The sequence below is a fragment of the Amblyomma mixtum genome, chromosome 6, assembly GCF_055824585.1.
Source record: "Amblyomma mixtum isolate Tamu chromosome 6, ASM5582458v1, whole genome shotgun sequence".
Lineage (NCBI taxonomy): Eukaryota > Metazoa > Arthropoda > Arachnida > Ixodida > Ixodidae > Amblyomma > Amblyomma mixtum.
In genome coordinates, this window is record NC_143017.1 from 127,426,376 (window position 1) to 127,446,133 (window position 19,758).

General features: G+C 44.4%; 1 protein-coding gene across 1 annotated transcript in view; it reads right to left on the reverse strand.

Annotated features, from left to right (window-relative positions):
* The window catches only part of Ube4A (Ubiquitination factor E4A), a 32,834-nt gene extending 13,153 nt beyond the window's left edge, over window positions 1–19,681 (reverse strand). Inside the window, exons 1-11 of the mRNA XM_089549092.1 lie at window positions 19,593–19,681; window positions 18,897–19,177; window positions 11,984–12,081; window positions 11,591–11,746; window positions 10,830–10,965; window positions 8,862–9,079; window positions 5,719–5,904; window positions 3,930–4,047; window positions 2,847–3,062; window positions 916–1,096; window positions 221–297 (exon numbers count right to left, since the gene is read on the reverse strand). Of these exons, the coding sequence (XP_089405218.1) occupies window positions 221–297; window positions 916–1,096; window positions 2,847–3,062; window positions 3,930–4,047; window positions 5,719–5,904; window positions 8,862–9,079; window positions 10,830–10,965; window positions 11,591–11,746; window positions 11,984–12,081; window positions 18,897–19,173 (1,663 nt within the window). The 5' untranslated portion in view covers window positions 19,174–19,177; window positions 19,593–19,681. The remainder of the gene's footprint in view (window positions 1–220; window positions 298–915; window positions 1,097–2,846; window positions 3,063–3,929; window positions 4,048–5,718; window positions 5,905–8,861; window positions 9,080–10,829; window positions 10,966–11,590; window positions 11,747–11,983; window positions 12,082–18,896; window positions 19,178–19,592) is intronic.
* Window positions 19,682–19,758: the final 77 nt, after the last annotated feature.

Here is a 19,758-nt window from a genome sequence, read left to right on the forward strand (position 1 = left end):
TGTCAAGTTATGTAATGAAATAAAATGAGCCTGTGAAGACAGTAAACTACAGCACGGGAAGATCTTGCAATAAGAATAACTGTTGTCATCCTCTTAGTGACTAAATTTTGCAATGACAAAATGCTACGAGTCAAGAAGCGAGAATAAAGTTAGCCAGAAACAGCACCATGAGCTGTAGGAGGAGAGAACTATAAACAGAAAAAAAGTAGCGGAAATGCACCTTTTTCCATGTTTTCTTGCAGCCTACGGCCAACCTCCGAAGTCTCGCCGCCTTGTGCACGGGTTTCTTCATATACTCTGCAAGATAATGAAGAAGTGGTTAAAAGTCTGGTAACACATGAAAAGTATACAAAGCATACTGCCACACTTTAATTATTGAACATAATGGCCAAGCAGATATCAGACCATAAAAAAAAGTGTACAAGCAAATCTGATTTACAGTGAACCCTAGATTTTGAAAATTTTCGCCATTTTTAGAGCTTTGTGCTAATGAGGGTTCACTGCATGTTTCAATTCTTACCTTCATAGATGTTCACAGAATCATTTTGTCTTCAGCCTAGTGACACCGAAGTAAATAGCCTCGAGCAATAAGGTAGCCTCAAGTACAACAGGCAAACTCAATCTCTGAATAACCTGGTTGGAAGTCCACTTCGGGGAAATTCGAGCTCCACCAAATGATTCTAATTTCCAGTTCCAGTAATACTAAGCTAAGCACTCCATTATGGAGGTTCTTCCTTTCCGCCTCCTTTTAACCTACCTTACGTCACAGTGAAGTTCGGGCAGCCTTTATGTGCAAGACAGTTACTCTTTAATCCGGTCAGTGAGACACTAGATGTATTTTTCAAAACCTATGGAGAGTTGCCTCCAAGTGCCTCAGGCTCAAAGAAGGGATCAAGTGTACACCAATGCAGTTACCTGCGAACTCTGTTGAGGTCCTGGCTAAGCCTGGCTAGTCGCTCATGAACCACACGGAAGCCCAGGCTAAGAACCCGGTGGCAGGCAAAGAAGCACTCTGTCGGGAAGTTGAAACTGGTGGGTTCCGGTGGGGAGGGCTGACCCTCTTCTCGAGGCACCAGGCACGTTTCTTTGGACAGCCCTGCAGCATATCATCACGATTGTCAGAAGGATACCTGAGACTACCGAAACATATCCTGGAATACTACTCGTGCGGTATGAAAGACGGCATGTATCACTGAAGACTGTTGCAGTCCGAGATTAAACTCATTCTCAAAAGCTACGCTCAACACATATGAAAGGTGCAACTGCTGTATCTATTCGTGTGAGAGCAGCACTTTTTTTTTTTCGTAATTTTTCTCCTATAGGCACAGCCCAAATTACACATTCCTCATTTATGCAGGGACATGCATTTTTGGAATGAATAAGCACAGCCCTGGCGAACCTTTCAAAGAGATAGTGCATTATATGCATGGATACTATGACACACAATTACAAACAAGATTGCCCGACAACTGGCACTGTACGATATCACCCAGAATAAAACTAGACCATTGATGGCTTTACTGGCAGATTTGATGTCATCCACAGTTATTCCAAGTAAAAATTAAGGTGCATACTGGCAATTTTCACGATCTAGTGGGGCACCTCAACTGATCCTACATGGCAGCATTATGGAGGACTGCTCCCAGGGTCAGCCTAAATAGAATTGCGTTTGTTTTGAAATCTGACGATAAACTCTCACTTGTTTTCCAATGGAAGCAACTTCTTGTCGGTAAACTGTCTCCGCTCTGAAGGGTGTAAAGGAATAAATGAGAAACACTGAAGAAATCGCTGTCTGGCAATTGAAAACAGCTGGTGTGAAGGTGGAAAGGTACAGTGCGAGTTTTGGCGAGCATTTAAAATGAATGAAATCGACAATGAAGAATCTTGTACAGTGAGTTAATGATAAACCCAGAAGAATGTAAGCAAGATCCAGTGATAATCAATTTGTCATGCTGCTTCAGATGAAATAAGCTATAAAAGTTACGCAGTTACTGTTGCTTTGGTTTTAACAAAGATGTGCTCTCACTCCGACACGATGTCTGACACTACATGCTGTTGACATGGTCACACTGGTCACAGGCAGTTCCAGGCAGTAGTTGCAGGATGTACTAGTCACCATCTATTAGCTCCCAGTGGAGCGTGCGGTGTGGGCAAAATTATACACACAGGAAATTCCATTCGTTTAGCTGACATTTTATTTATTTTTAAAAATTCCTGGCCGCCAAGCTCGGGGCTGTGCCCTTTACACAAGTATATGTGTTATAAACACCTGGGGCACAGGCTCAGTTAAAGTACAATACCTGCTGCCAAGATTAGATGTAAATAATAAAATTATAGGCTCCTTCAAAAAGAAAGAACCCGGAGGAAAGGAGCCTTTCTTAATGTAGGGCACGTGGTGTGGTGTTCTTGCAAAAATATTTGATGAGCTTTGTGGTTTAGCTTGGGTTCTCAGATGGCATCTTCTTATAGCTGAATTGCAGAAACCATGCACAAAAAAACACTGCTGCTGAGAAGGCCGTGACATAATGGGGACGAAATGCTTAGAAAAAATTTAGCTGAAGGACAAGACCTAAAATTAAGCATTGGTGCCTTGTAAATTATGGCAGTGATTCTCATTGTTTTCCCTCTTTTCCCTATAATGGTATAGTATACGTACATGCATGTATATGTGCACGTATACATGCACACTGGTGACAATGCTGCTCCATTTCATAATGACTGCAATTCAATTGAGCGGCACCAAGTGTTTGCCCTAAGCCACCACAGTTGGCTTTTGAAATGTGAGACCCCATTACCAGAGCTTTCTTGCCACAACAAGACCCTCCCAGTCATGCCCAGTGACTCACTGCGGAGATGCAGACTCAGGGTGGTAGCGTGTTCCTCGGACTGGGGCTCAACAGAACAATAGCGGTAGTCAACCTTGAGCAACTTGGGTGAGCAGGGTTCTGAGAAGGGCCGTGCCAGCCTCAGGAGCACCGCCCCCAGGTTCAGGACAAAGCCATCCCCCCTCTGCATCGTAAGGAACAGCTCCGACACTTGGTTGTTCCACAGCTTGCCTCGATCTGCACAGTGGTACAAGGGCAGTCAAGGTACTGACAGGGGTTCAGGAGAATGGCACACTTCGCACACGCACCACAGTCCCTAATGACTGATGAGCACTTACATTTGCATGGAAGAGAAGCTACTCAGCCAAACTGCACAGGCACTCAGTGTACATCCTGCTTTCGGCCCTTTCTCTGTATTTTCTCTGTAGACCGCATCATTTGCCTAATTTATTGTGTACTAGATGTTTGTTCTTATTTATGATGTTCCCCCCCTACAATAATGCCCCAGTGAGGGCGCTGTAGGTACTGTGTATAAATAAATAAATAAATAAATATAAATAAATGAATTACACGATGCAATAATGAAGCAGGCAGTCAATGGCAATTGTGCATTTTTTGTAATGTGCAAGCAACTACTTAGTTAATTAAAAGCGCAATGTCTGGGCAACATTCCAAACTGGAAAGCCTCAACGAGCTGTTGTTTCAAACTTAGAAACTATAACAGCGCACTGTGATCCCTCCAAAGTCTAAAAGAATGCAACTGCCAATCCTTGTATGCTTGCGATTCTCATTCTAGAGCGTATGTTGCTTAGCAGTGAATTCTGTGTGGAGCTGAGCAAGCTTTGGCATATTGAATGTTGAAGATGGCATAGCAGCAACTGGCCGTTGCAATAAAAATCTGTGCGCCACAAAGTAGCGCTGTGCCTTAAATACCGATCACCATGTCCATTATGCATTGACACTGTGAAGCAACAAATAATATCGAGATAACACCTGCACAGACAGGAAACATCGGCAAACTGCCTACAATTAGGCATGAAGAGGAAGTCAACCACAGGAATCGAACGATTTTAGTAGACAAAGGTGAAAAAAAGCCATGCTCACCGGAACAGGACTCAATGCATCGGCCAAGCCATGTCAATGTCTTGTTACGCGTTTCTGGAGACAGTCTCAGTAGGGTATAGAAGATATTGTGCATCTCTGTGGCAAGTCCTTTCAGTGGCTGAAAATGTAAATTCACTGCTGTAACTTTGATTTGACCACTTGAAAGATTTGCAAAGAACAGCTAAATTTCCACATTAACTTTTCCTAACCCAGACGAGTGCGATGCTTTATGAAAGGCACTGTCCAATCTGCCCAGTACAAAATGGGCCAGAAAGCCATTATTTATTGTCCGCTCAATTTCAATGCACAGTGACAAAAATGCTAAAATTCTTGGCAGAATCCTATAGATGCAACACAGCTGCTCCAAGCAATTTATTACAAGCACACACTATGCACTATAATGTCACAATAGATGAACCATTACAAAATAATTTTTCGGGCACCAACACTTGGATAAAAAAAAAATTCACAACCATGTTTAGCCATTGGTGCAAACGATATGCAACGTGTGCAACCTCACACATCTTGATATCAGTGGGAATCTCTCTAAGAAGAAAATTTTTTAAAATTTTGGGGTCATAGATGGTGTGATCAAATGGAATGCATGAACACAACACGACTGCATGACACATGCAAGATTCATTTCTCCAGAACACCCTTTATATATCTATTTTTCCACATACAAACAGCCACACTCCTTGCGCGCAATCCATCACGTCCATGATAGACTCTTTAGGCATGCTGGAAGCACATATGGCACTAACTCCCGCCATGTCCAGCCTTCAACACTCAAGCCACTTCCCCTCCCCTTCCTCTCGAGTGATCATTCCTTTTCTTCACTTGCTCTTTTCTCCTCTCAACTCTCAGCGTGGCTTTACACATCCACAACCCCCTCCTTCTCTCATTCTCTTCTCTCTGCTCGTTCTTTCCGCCTTTCCGCTCTTGTTGCTCTAGGCACGGCTTCACACGACAGTAGATTTTTTTTCCATCATGGGCATTCTAATGTTTCACACATTAAAATGGGACTAGCTGCTATACATTGCATTGATGCTTTCTAAGTCTCTTAAAGAAAGCCTACTACCAAGCAACAGTGAAATAAAATGATAAAAAAATGGCAGCTGATTTACATACACCTATACCAAATGCGAATATATGCACTAGCAGGGTGTGTTTCGCAATTTTTGCGCCATTAAAAGTTGCTATGCTAAGGTGTTTGTCGCGGTGTGTCTTTATAAAAAGTGAGGAGCCACGTGATTTATAAAGCAGGTGGCTCACCTGCCACCTAGGTGATGTGACCTTATGATATCATACTCTGCTGTGTGTGTGCGTGTGCGTGTGTGCGTGCGTGTGCGCGCGCGCGTGTGCTCACACACACACACAACTGGGCAAGTTGCCGCCTGCCAGAACCAGGCTTCAGACAAACATACAATGGATAAATGCAGGGATTGGCCACTATAAGTGCTAGTGCAGCTTATAGCATAGCTTAGTGCCACCTCGTGCCTTCTGACAAATCCTGCATGCTACACATGTTAAATCACTCCTATAGTCCCTGTACAGCTCCTATATTTGTGCTCTTCAGTGTTACCAGTTATATCTAAGCATCACGACTGCTCTGCAAGCCACTGGGTCAACACCACAGCCAAAAACCCTGATCGCCACTTTGGTGCCAGCAAGCATGCACTTCGAAAACCTGCAAAACGCTGTCACTCCAAGTCTTCCGACACTCGAAATAAGAAGCCTCACAACTGCGGAAGGTTGAGGAGCACAAGCAGCAGCAACAGGCACTCACCAGCCAAAGGTTGCCTTCTGTGATGGAGTGTTCCTGCATAGTGGACCGGGAAGGCGTGTCAAAGAACTCAAAGGCGTCTGTTTCCCTCCGCGGCAGGCATGACACACAAAGTGGTGCCCCAAGGAGGCTCTCTTGGAAGCTCCGCAGGTCGCCCGTGCCCGAAGGAGTGCTGAAGTCCAGCAGGGCCTACAAAAACATTTTGCGCAAGTGCACACATCAGGCCTTTTCCCTATAGTATTACACTTTATAGACATTACACAATGTAAGGCAGCAAAACGCATCCACAGAAAGGGAAAAAGAAGCTAATGAGCCTGCAACAGAAAACTTACTTTTTTGTTCATCCTCAAGATAAGCTTTGCATGACTTTGTAGCATAAAAAGTGCTGTAAACACTTTGTCTGTGATTCGTGTACACATAGCATAATTCACACCGCTAATTAATATAGCAATTGCTTCACATACAAAAATGCTACTTTATCTGCAGCATGAGTCAAAAGGCACTGCGCTTTTAGGTAAAGCAATGGCTCATTTATTATCGTCATTATTCTTTTGCACACTGCAAGGCACAAAACGTCAACATATTTGACAAAAAAAAAGACAAATAAGCAAACTGCATTATTTGCCTTCACTCGAGACAATGGGACTGCAGCAAACTTGCTGTGACTGCTAGTAACCTTAAAAAAAAAATACTGCGGCACATAAAGTCACTATCATCACCACTGCCCCTTACACAAACACTGCTAACACTTAAGCTGCTCTCTTATTCCCTTAATAAAATCCCGTTTAAAATACCACATGTTTGACCACTCCTCACTCTTTTAATTCCCTGACACTGGACAATGAACATGGCATGTTTCCATGTGTGCCATGTTTACTATGTTTTTTTTTTCAATGAAATTTTCCTATTTTGCGCTGTAACTATGGAAGGTTGTCACCAACTCTCCCAACAGCTTGCTTTAAGTACGTTATGAAGCCCCCCTTCTCATTAAATGGAAACCAAAGCACACAAACACCGACCAAAAAGGTTCACTGACCATTCTCGCTGAAAAGTGCCAAAGGCATACCCAGCTCTGTTTGCTTGTGGTATATCTTTTAAATTTATACAGCTGGAACTGCATTACAGCAAGATACGAGCATCAAAAACAAGCATAAAAGAAAGAACTGTGTGCACCCACATATCACAACGCCTCATTGAAATTTAATGAACCGGAGCAGGTTTTCCTCCAGTGGCTACCTTTAATTGGTAAGCGGTAGCATTGGACACATGCCAGATAGAATCTTTGCCCTTGGGTACTGCTAGTGCAAGCAGAGAAAGCCACATAAGTGACCACACCTGGAAGGTCATGGGTGCAACCAACTAAAGCATCACAGGGGCAAGTACAAGCCACAGTCACTGACACTTTCATTGGGAGGACCGCAAATAAGGAAAAGAGAGGAAAATCTTGGCCTGTTGGTAATTACTGCCCCCAGTGCAAACCAATGCTTTGTGCTGGGAAGCTGTTGTACCAATCAAGAAACTCCGCACCTAAACTTAATTCTATGATCCTAATGAAGCCTTTTTAGAAAGACAGCTTTATAAGTCAAGAGAAGAATGCAAATGACACCTCAGAATACACCATAATGACATTATAACTGTACTTTCCAAGTATGGTCCTCCATTAGAACTCCATGTAGCAGTGTGTGTGTTAGTTGATTCACCAAGCTGGGCAATTTATCCAACTCTACACTTTGCCCTGTGTAAGCTCTGACTTTTCAATCCACTGATCCACAGACCACAAAGTTGGCAGTTCTTTTGACACTGATCTGTATGCAGAACATAAAGGAATGCTAAGGACAATGCCATTCAATTTTTTTTTTTGTGGAATTCTATTGTTTCGTTTTTTTTAAGCCTCCGTTGGGATTTCTTCACTAGCAGATGAAATTACTGCAGAGGAATTTAGCGCTGAAAATGAAATATACTTTTTTCCCCCACCAAATTCATACTTGTGACATAGATAATGGCACAAAGTGCCTTAAGAACATCGCGAGTGCCGAACGGAAGTGGGTGGCAGGGTGGTCAAGCCTCGCAGACCAGCACCCAAGAAAGCACTTGATGTCATCACAGTTTGCTTGTGAAACCTGCTTGTGGTAGTGATACCAGTTTTTCTTTGTTTGTATTTGCTAGCTTATAAAAGCAGCATTTCTGTCATTTGAATACGGTAATCAATCGATATCGGCAAACCTCAGTAGTGTCCTCAATGTCCCTTAAAAGTATGCAATGCATGATGCCTGTGGTAGGCTAACGCTATTCAAACTGAGTAACCTCAATGAGCAGCACTCAGATCGAGAAACTAGACCCTAGAGGGCATCTGACTAAAGACAACAGGATGGCGCCTCAAGGCAAGGGGCTACACACACCAGTAAATTTAGGGTACTATTAGCTATCTGAAATGTATTTCAATATAAACTCTCATAAATACATACTCATTTGTTCGACCTTGGCTTCAACGCACACTTAAGAATGCAACTGTGTCGAACTTCTAGTTAGTTTGTTTTCGTATTACTCAATATTTACAAAGAGAGTCGCCGTGGTGTCTTACTTGTCATGACGTTTGCCTTCAGAGCCCAAGGTCTTTTTATTGAATTCCTGTCACGAAAGCCTCATTAAAGATATTAACACAATGCAAAAACCCCTCGTGCTGTACAATTAAAGCACACGAAGGAATGCCGGGTTATAAATTCCTAATGTGGGTAACGCTGATATTAATGCCGTATGTACTGCCTTGCGTGTATTACAGCTTCAGATGCATTGATAAAGGCCTGCCACGCTTCACACAGATGTCTTTCCAAGTTCTGACCCATTAAGTGTTACAGCTTATTCGTATACAAATAATCTCTTGCATTTACACTTACATTTTGCAGCATGCAGGCTACACAAGGAATCTCATAAGCAATCACGTTTTCATGCAAGTACTACTTCAAAGTGCATTTAAGCCAAGTGAAACCTTCATTATGCTGCATACGTCTAGAGCCTCATGCTTCTTTTTGTCCTCGACAAGCCATTAAAACTGAAATTCAAGTACACATAGCCCTCGCAACCTGACAATAATGTTCCAGCAACTGAGTTTGCTCAGCAGTTAATTGCGAAATATAGCGTAGACTTACCATTGCCATGGGTGTGGACTGGGTGAAGTACTTGAGTATATCCACCAGTACAAAAAGCTCGCGACTGCAGATGGACACCTTTGAGAAGCGTGCTCGAAGCAGGTCGAATGAGTGTGAAAGCACCTCAAGCAGAGACACCTGCTCTTCTTCGGCATCAAAACGCTCCTTGATCGAATCGGCGCACTTCCTCACAAAGCTTTCCAAGTGATCTTGGTGACCTGTGCACCACCAGTTCAGATATAGTACAGCTTGCTGGCAACAGCTCAGAACAAGACAGTCAATACCTTGCTTGAATAATTCGAACTTTCTTCTTTGCGTAGCTCAACACCCACTAAGAGCACTTCAATAACAAGAACAAAAACTAAAATCAACTTGACCGCAACATTTCTGATAACTGTCTGGCAATAAAAGGTATTCCAACTTTGGCTGAATAAATAAAAATATTCTTAGGCTTCCCCGAAAAAATTCAGAAAAAATTTTGCCACACACTGCACCGTGGTCAACCTGCAAGCAGCAAAAATACCCTACCCGCCTGTTTAAGTTGGCAAATCCATTTTGTGCTATCAGCCCAGCACTTTCAAATCTATTAAACGAAACCAAAATTGCCTATATTAGGGCATGTCCACAGTCACTTAGACAACCCAATTATTCTACTTTTTTTTTTTTTACTGCAGAAGAAACTCCAAAATGTGCTTTGAACTGCACTTCATCACATAATTTTCTTTGGTTACAGTTTTCAGTTTCACACAATTAGCCCTTCCAAAAGCCTCAAACAACTCAAAACAATCTATTGCCCTAGGTATTGTGAACCGACGTGAAACAACTGTATTACTCAGGCCTATAGGATTATAGCAGTAGCATCTGGAAAATACTAACAAAGACATGTAAACAGCTTTTTATTCTATTAGAGTGTTTAAAAAAGAGAACGCCTAATTTCAACACAGCTTTACTTAAAGGAATGTAGACACCTAATTGCTCGCATTTTTGCTCCTGCATGACAAGTACGGCATTAGCAAAACAGGATCACCAAGTGGAATTCGTCAGCGCTCAATAAATAATTTGTGAATGAATTTTTTTCCCCCTGTAGTTTCAGTTTCTAGACGAGGGACACGTCACAAGTGAACATAAGATCACGTGAGGCATACAAAACAGCAGCATCACCACTGCTTTGTCGTTTTAATTCATTCACTCTTGCATTAACTGCTCCAGGAACGGCAGCAAGTGAACAAAGAGCTACTGCACTGCTGTTTTTGCAAGTCTCAGATGATCTGGTGCTCACTTCTGACGTCAAAGCCATTTGTCGACTCTTGAAACCAAAACTGAGTCTGGAAAAATAAATTCAATCATAAGTTAGGGACTGAGTGTAGACAAATGTCATACAACAAGTCTGTTCACGAATGCCTTACGCATCATTTGAAAGCAAAATTACACCACGAAAATTTTGCTGTCTCTACCCCTTCAATAAACTTGTTTTCTGTGTGAATAAAAAAAAGATGTAAAACGACAAAAAAATTTTGGGGGGTTCTTAGTCATGCTTGCATGATCGTGCAACACTATTTTGGTTAGTGGATTTGTCAGTTTATGTGGCTGTTTGAAAATAAGATTTTTTTTCTTGTAACTATTTGAAAGCACACTTGATTTTATTATTCTGCTTCATTACTTTTGCTCCCAACATAACTGCAATCACCAGTTTGACCTCACCTAATAATTAATAATTAGCCTTAATTTGTGTGACTGACTTCGAGTTTTAAATAACTACAATGAGAGAATGAATTTACGGTATAAAATGCCATCTCAGAGGCATTTCATTTAATGACACAACACTGCAATATTGTGAACTGTTCTTTTTTCTCATCAAGGCTGCAGTCTTCTGATACCTGTGATAGTAATCTCAGAGGTAAACTCAAAGCTATCACATAACACTCATCTGCAAACCAATACGCTCTTTCCAAAAAATGAAACTCTTACCTGCATCTTCATGGTACTCCTCCAAAAGGTAGAACACCTGTTCCTGTATCTTTTTACCAGGGTAAATGTCACAATGGCACAGGCATGTTGAAGCCTGAGATATAATTGTTTTTTCGATGGTTCTAAAATCTTCATTCTGCAATGTGAATGCAACCAAGCAGTCACGTTACTGATGAATAGGAAAATAAGGCCCCCAAAGCAATTTCTATGGCGAGCTAGATTGCAATAACAATTCCTGAGGCAAAGCAACAAGAAAGAAATTCAGCAGCAACGTTGAGTGGTTGAGCACCTCAGATGGCAAAAGTTTCAAATGACCCAAGCCTATTTTATTTTACGCACCCCATCTAACAGTACAAATGACGCAGAAAAACATTTAGGTGCACTTATACAATTAAATATGCCCACAATGTTTTGTGTGTCTTTGCCTTGTCCAGTTGACAAAATAGCAAGCGCATTTTGTTTTTGTTTTTTTACAAAAAATGTTTCAGCGACAATTTTTCATACTGAGAACTTCTGATCAGTGGAGTTTGCAACAACAACAAAAAATTCCTTTAACCACAAAATGCAAATGTGCACAAACACAAATTCCTCTATGAGGCTTGCTACAGGTTGAAGTCCAACTCGGCTGCAGTGTTTGGAAAAGTACCAATCCCTTTCCTATCCACCAAATGGTGCTGTGCAAAGTTTCTAAGTGCTAGTACCGTCTTGCATATTTGTATTCAAGGAATGTTACACAACCAATTCTAGATAAAAATGCGCACCTTCAGTTTGGCACCCATTTTTTGAAGCCTGAAGTAGCACTGGTACAAATAGAAAAACACTCTTGACTCCGATGCATCAGCAATCTCACTTGCGGCAGAACTTTTTCGTACAATGTGGTGCTGCGGGTCATCCAGAACAAGCCTTTCAAACACAACCTGAAAAAAAAGCAATTTTAAGTGAGATGCTTCCAAAACGTCCTTAAACAAAGTCCTGCTTGAATGAGGAACATAGATAAATAGTGCAGACCTCAACAATACTGAGTAGCCAATGACGTGTTAAAGCAAGCTATCTTATTTTCCTCTTTCTTAGAAGACACCATCCAAGCATCTACTGTAGTCATCTAGTACAGCACAAAGAGATGTGCAAATGACTAGAAAAATCAATTTGCCCACCTCATCAAGGACGTCAAGACCAAGGCACTTTTTGGAATCCCTGAAGGACTCCAGGAGAACACAGCAGGGGCCTTCACTGGGTTTTAAACCGCAGTCATCTGGAATAATTGTGAATGAGCAGGCAACAACACACTTCCTTACTCCATGCACTGGCTTGACAAATTAATGCCAGAGATTAGCCAAGCACAAAGGCAGCTACACAATCTTTTCATGTATAAGACAAATAGCAAAACGCTTTAAAGGGGCTCTAATAAAGTTGCGGCATTCCTCGGATGTTAAGGGACGCCATGTTCCGAATATCCTCCAGCAGGATTTTTTAAAATGTGTTTAGTAGAAGCTGGGGCATTTGTAGTCAAAATTTGAATGTCAGTGTCTTCGTGCCTTTCCCTCTCCTCCTGTCACTTTCTGAAACCTGAAAGGTCGGCACTCCTCCGCCGGCCCCACCACTGGAGGCGGAGCTTCCTGACTGGGCGGAGCTGCGTGGATTACTGGCAGCGGCCTGACAACTGAAAGAATCTAGCCAATAGTCATCACTGATTTGGTATACGCAGGAACGTGTGACGGAGGAGGGTGCGAGCATGAAAAAATTGCCGGAAAGGGCTCGCCAACTTTTTTGCGCATGATTGTTGGTTCTCTGCTGCGTGCAGAAGCACATTATTTTGGCTCAGGTCGTCATGACAACACAATACAGTGATTGAGCAAGTTGACGTGCTCTCCTTGAAAAGTGTTTCAGGGCCCCTTTAATCCTGGCACTATTTCAGCTCGCATTCTTGACATTCTTGACCAGGTGATAAACAAGTGCACGTGCCAGACACACAAGGAGCTAAGGGCGCACTACCACAACACGGATTAATTTGCTACCAACAGATCATAGCAAAAGCAGAGTCAAATAGCCTTAGCAGAAACTGTGTCAAGGGTTAAAGGATAAACTTAAAAACAGAAACATCACAGACGTTAGAAGACAACAGCAACAACAAAAAACAAACAAAAGAGCCAGCAACACAGGTCAAAAGATAAATAAGAAGGGGTGCCGATTTATACAACCACCCAGAAAGGCTATTTCCTTCTCCAATAGCAAAATTCATGGCGTGCTAATGCACTGGTCACTAGCCTTGGAAATAAGCCAGGCTTCAATGACCTCCTTCTGACACCTGTCTGTTGTGTTTGCTTTTTATTTCTGACTCTCATAAGGACGGCTCATGTTCATATCTTTTGACCTGCGTTACTAGCTTGTTTTCATTTAAATTCTTCCCTGTTGGCTTTCCTGCTGCTGTTGACTGCTAACAGTTACAGTTTTAGTGTTTTCATTGTAAGGTTTACCCCTGACACTGGTCCTGCTACGACTATTTGACTCTGCTCTGCTCTGCTATGACGTTTTAAGGCGAAAGCCTTTAATGCCTCATACTGCCGTTAGCAGCTGTGCTGGCAGCCATGGTGTAGGCAGCCCTGTGGGCAGCCATGTCCGCAGCTGGGCAGCCCTGTCAGCAGATGTGTCCTGTTTTGACAGGTGTCCACCGAGATATGTGAGACAGTTACTGTGTAATTTCCTTTCCTCAAATACAATTTTCAGTTTCTTCATTAAAGCCGCTCTTTCTTCTTTCACTCCCACTTCCTCCCTTCCTGTATGGCGAGATGACAGAGAATTACTGCGCCATTTCCTTTCCTCAAAAAGAGTTGCATGGGTGGTGGTGTTCGGTGCACTCCCTGGCAGCCCTACGTGTTCCAGTCCTAAAGGCGTAGCTTAAGCGCCATTAATTAGCAGTTAATTAGTATTTAGTAATTAATCAGTAATTAACTCTTAATTAGTAATTTCTCATTACTTCATAATCAATTATGTGTGAGGTAACCAGAGCCACATAGGCAAAGTGGTGCGGAAAACGCTTTCGCCTCTACGCACTTTAGACAGTCAAAGTGCCCCCCGAATTTTTTATCCTACTTTCGCTGTGATCTTGGTTGGTTTTGGTTTTGTGGGGTTTAACGTCCCAAAGCGACTAAGGCTATGAGAGACGCTGTAGTGAAGGGCTCCGGAAATTTCGACCACCTGGGGTTCTTTAACGTGCACTGACATCGCACAGTACACGGGCCTCTAGAATTTCTCCTCCAAAGAAATTCTAGCCGCCGCGGCCGGGATCGAACCCGCGTCTTTTGGGTCAGCAGCCGAGCACCATAGCCACTGAGCCACCGCGGCGGCACTTTCGCTGTGATCTGTTTTTACAAAATTCATCCGCACTTTGCCAGTGCACCCTTGGCTCCTTGCATGTCTGACATTTTGGCATGCGCGCGCGTTTATCACCTGGAATGTGACCGTACCAGTTATCTTGCTGTTTATGTATTCACCTTAAGGTTTGGGGTACCCACATTTGGCCATGTAATGCTCCTGTCTTGTACAGATTGTGGCCTGCTTTCTCCAATAAAACAGTAGGTAGTAGCGCTTACCCTGTCATCTCTACGTTTCTTAGTCGTCCGAGATACCGCTGATGTGGTTTGCTTACCATGCCGATTAAAAACTTTTCTAAACCAAAAGGATGTGAAGGTAGATATTAAAAATAGTGTCAAGTGGCATCAGTATGCACTAGTTGACAGACATCTTTTTTTTTGCACACTGTTAGTAGAAGCAGCAACTTTCTGTGCTTGCCACAACAATAGCGTCTGCTGTGAAATGTCACAGTGGATACGGGTGCTATGCTAAACATTCCGAGCTTAAGGCCCACTCTCGGTGGCTGGACATACTGGAAAATTGTTTTATATAAGATGCATGGCTGCAAGGAAATATCACGTGTTTGAGTTATGGTAACATCAAAACGTCCTTCAAACAGCGCAATATGATAGGCAGAGTGGTTCATGAGATACAATAAATGCTAACTGGCCTGTGCTTAGATACTGGTATGGAAATCCAACTTGAATGCTTTGAGAAAGTATATTGATAAAGGTGCTGAAACGCAACTAGTTCATTAAAATTTACACATCATATGAAGCCAAGAATGCATCAGCTTTCACTCAGAGAAAAAAAAAAGCCATAAACTGCTTACATTAGAGATGAGTTCTGCAGCAATGCATACCCTGCAGCTATTTCACGAAATGAGGTGCTTCATTTTTGCATGCAGCATCACAGCATCACTGCGGGTGGACAAGGTGAAGTACTGGTTTGGTTTATTAGGGTTTTACGTCCCAAAGCGACTCAGGCTATGGGGACGCCGTAGTGAAGGGCTCCGGAAATTTCGACCACCTGGGGTTCTTTAACGTGCACTGACGTCGCACAGTACACGGGCCTCTAGAATTTCACCTCCATCGAAATTCAGCCGCCGCGGCCGGGATCGAACCCGCGTCTTTCGGATCAGCAGCCGAGCGCCATAACCACTGAGCCACCGCGGCGGGGTACAAGGTGATGTACAGGGGTAGTCAAAAAATCCCAGGCCGCTCCGAACAGCCGCGGAGCGGCTGCTCTCCGCTATCGGGGCGCTGTTATCGCACTCGTGTCTCGCCGCGCTCGGGTTGCGAGGGTATCCGCTGAGAGGAGGTGACGCTCCCTCTCTCTCTCGCTCTCCATGATAACAAAGCAGTGAAAAAGACAGTGAGGCGCGCGCCTTCACGCCTGCGCTGTTCGAGATTTCCGCACTCGGCTGCGGTGCAGCGCGTCGCAGAGCAGACGACCATTTGCGCAAAGTGACGCGCGCTGGCGGCCGTATTTAAATGGATTTCGCCTGCTTCTCCCAACTTCTCGGCTTCCTGGCATACGATATAATGCATTTACCTTCACCTAAGCTCTGTTGCGGCTCTCTGAGCACTCACTTTGAGTTGTGACGTGCTATATTTATAGCAGTCTTGTTAAACTTTCTGGAAATTTAGTACACTCGAATACGATTTCAGGACGCATTCTCTGCCTGAAATTCTCAAGGGTTTTTATTGCTCCGTTATTGCCATGTCGCCATGTCGAGTCTTGTATTAATGAGTAGGTTTAATGCTTTAGCGCAGGTAAAGCAGGTAGAGTCGGTCGTGTGTTGGGGAGTTAGCACGTGTTGCTGAAGCTTTGGCGAGTATTTCATGCAATGCTATGCAGTATGCTCGTATGCTCCAGCTAAGAGGTTTACGTTTCCGGCACTTGCACTCCTCCCTCGGCGCTCGCGAATTCGTAGCGAGAATGAGTATTTTGTCACAATGTCAGAATATAAGCGCCCGACGCGTGGGTTTCACGACATGCCGTCATATATGGGCAATCAAAATTGTAGAGATTCAGCCAGATATTCTTACACCATTCCTTCGATTTCAGGCAACGCGCTGCTCTTAGACGCGCCAATATACTCGTCAACTCTGAATAGGCGTAAAGTCGGCATCTGTGATTATCTGCCTGTACTCGGATGTGTTTGTGGTTGGCTTGCCGGACTGCTATCCACTTTGCGTTCAAAGATGTTGCGTTCGGCTTCGGAAAAAGAGCGAATCGTTTCGCGTCTGGGCACTTGTACGCATCTCTACTATATGCGCGCGGTGTCCCTGTCAGGGAACTTTTTTTACTTCTGCGTTCTCACTGTTTCATTCAGGAGCGCAGAAATGGTAGGAATTTAATGTGTTTAGCCGAATATCATATACGAAAACAAGCTGTTTCTTTGACAAAATTCCAGTTTTCTATTCTTCAACGGCGGACTCCCGCTGTATCTGTCGTGGAGCTCTTACTATAAGCCGACTGTCTCCGCCGTTGACGTCAGTATCTGGCCTTGCGTGCTCAGCTGTAGTGGAACTAAATTGCTCATGAAATCTGTGTAGCTATACTCCATCCGCAGCCATCGTCCGGCGAGCTGTTCATAGCGTAAATTCATTTCAGAGGTAAAAAAAAGTTGTTGAACAGTAATTATACGTATAACGTCCGCGACCACTTATAATTATAGAATAGAACCAAGATGGGAACGAAATATGATGAACCAGGATGTGCTACCCGCGTGCTGATGGAATTGTCTTGTGATGGAAATGGCAGTTGGCGCTGAAAATTCAATTATGTTAGCTTATTATTTTTACCTCTGAAATGAATTGACGCTATGAACAGCTCGCCGGACGATGGCTGCGGATGGAGTATAGCTACACAGATTTCATGACCAATTTAGTTCCACTACAGGTGCGCACGCAAGGCCAGATACTGACGTCAACGGCGGAGACAGTCGGCTTATAGTACGAGCTCCACGACAGATACAGCGGGAGTCCGCCGTTGAAGAATAAAAAACTGGAAGTTTGTCAAAGAAACAGCTTGTTTTCGTATATGATATTCGGCTAAACATATTAAATTCCTACCTTTTCTGCGCTCCTGAATGAAACAGTGAGGACACAGAAGCAAAAAAAGATCCCTGACAGGGACACCGCGCGTAAATAGTAGAGATGCGTACAAGTGCCCAGACGCGAAATGATTCGCTCTTTTTCCGAAGCCGAACGCAACATCTTTGAACGCAAAGTGGATAGCAGTCCGGCAAGCCAACCACAAACACATCCGAGTACAGGCAGATAATCACAGATGCCGACTTTACGCCTATCCAGAGTTGACGAGTATATTGGCGCGTCTAAGAGCAGCGCGGTGCCTGAAATCGAAGGAACGGTGCAAGAATATCTGGCTGAATCTCTATAATTTTGATTGCCCATATATGACGGTATGTCGTGGAACCCACGCGTTGGGCGCTTATATTCTGACATTGTGACAAAATACTCATTCTCGCTACGAATTCGCGCGCGCCGAGGGAGGAGTGCAAGTGCCGGAAACGTAAACCTGTTAGCTGGAGCATACTGCATAGCATTGCATGAAATACTCGCCAAAGCTTCAGCAACACGTGCTAACTCCCCAACACACGACCGACTCTACCTGCTTTACCTGCGCTAAAGCATTAAACCTACTCATTAATACAAGACTCGACATGGCAATAACGGAGCAATAAAAACCCTTGAGAATTTCAGGCAGAGAATGCGTCCTGAAATCGTATTCGAGTATACTAAATTTCCAGAAAGTTGAACAAGAATGCTATAAATATAGCACGTCACAACTCAAAGTGAGTGCTCAGAGAGCCGCAACAGAGCTTAGGTGAAGGTAAATGCATTATATCGTATGCCATGAAGCCGAGAAGTTGGGAGAAGCAGGCGAAATCCATTTAAATACGGCCGCCAGCGCGCGTCACTTTGCGCAAATGGTCGCCTGCTCCGCGACGCGCTGCACCGCAGCCGAGTGCGGAAATCTCGAACAGCGCAGGCGTGAAGGCGCGCGCCTCACTGTCTTTTTCACTGCTTTGTTATCATGGAGAGCGAGAGAGAGAGGGAGCGTCACCTCCTCTCAGCGGATACCCTCGCAACCCGAGCGCGGCGAGACACGCGTGCGATAACAGCGCCCCGATAGCGGAGAGCAGCCGCTCCGCGGCTGTTCGGAGCGGCCTGGGATTTTTTGACTACCCCTGTACTAACATTAGAGTTGCAAAAGGAAAATATATGTTGCCTGTAGCCATACAGACGCCAGTTGATCCTTTAACTACACTTTACAAGGAGCAGTTGTGTTTATTACAGCAGGTGCGCTCATTTGCCACGCGCACTTTTTACTCGCCCAATATACCAATCGCTGTCATTATGGATCAATGTCACAGTGCGCTTCGCAAGCGTGCCATTATACTTCCATTAGAGCGCCGGCTTTGCGTGAATTAAGATGCACCCACTATCTCATTCGGCCCTCTCCCAACTTGGCAGCCGTGGACGTTGCGTTCCGCGGTCTCGCAACGTCTCCGCTGGCGTTGAAGGCGAGAGACGCGCGCGCTACGCGTCGGTTGTGTGCTCATGCGTGTTTCGCGACAAGTTCCGATACGATCACGCACTTCCGTGATGCACTGTCGCTTGTGTGTAGTATATGCTCAGAAAGAGCACATGCAGGTGACGCGTTTAAAATGCTCAGGCGCCTTACCAGAGACGGTGACCCTGAATATATCCTCAAGCGCCGTTGACAACACATGCTGGTCATCGGGCATGACGCCACTGGTTACGTGGCTCGCCGAACTGATGATCTCCTGTGGCGAGCTCTGGTCGGACTCCATCCGACGGGTTGCAAGGTCCTTCTCGGTGACTGCCAGCGGAAAATCCCGAGGGGATACCTCGGCGGTGTTCTGGACAAAGGCCTGCACGTCCACCATGGACGGGAACAGCGCCGCGAACGGGTTCCGAGCCATGTCCGAGTCCGACATGGTGCTGCGGGAACCCAGAAACAGCCGTCAAGGAAGGCGGCACAGCGGCGATTGCGGACGTCCACAGGGACTACTTTTACTCGTACACTTTCTCTCAACGAGGCCAGTGAACCCCCGACCTAGAAGCAACTGGGAAATCCTGCGCGCGACCGTTGTTGTGAGGGAAGTCGAGAGACCGCCATCGTATTGTAGGCCACTAGTGCCAAGGTAGAAAGTGAATTCGTGAATATGGGTCAACCACTGCCGCCCTGTTTCGAATGGAGGCTTCGCTTTCCAGTACCGTTATGCGTCTGTACCAGATCGCCTAACCTAGCGCCAAACTTGCGACTTGTAATGTAATGATGAAAGTTTGGAAACCAATCTGATCACAGTAGGCACATTTTCAACGAACGACACCATTGACGCTGACGTGTACTCACTCTGTGATGGTCAGTAGAGGCTGCGGACGCGCCCGTTGAAAGCCTCCCGAGCGACAAACGCTAAAACAGGTGTTTACACACAGCTCACTGACGATGCCAAACTTGCGACTTGTAATGTAATGATGAAAGTTTGGAAACCAATCTGATCACAGTAGGCACATTTTCA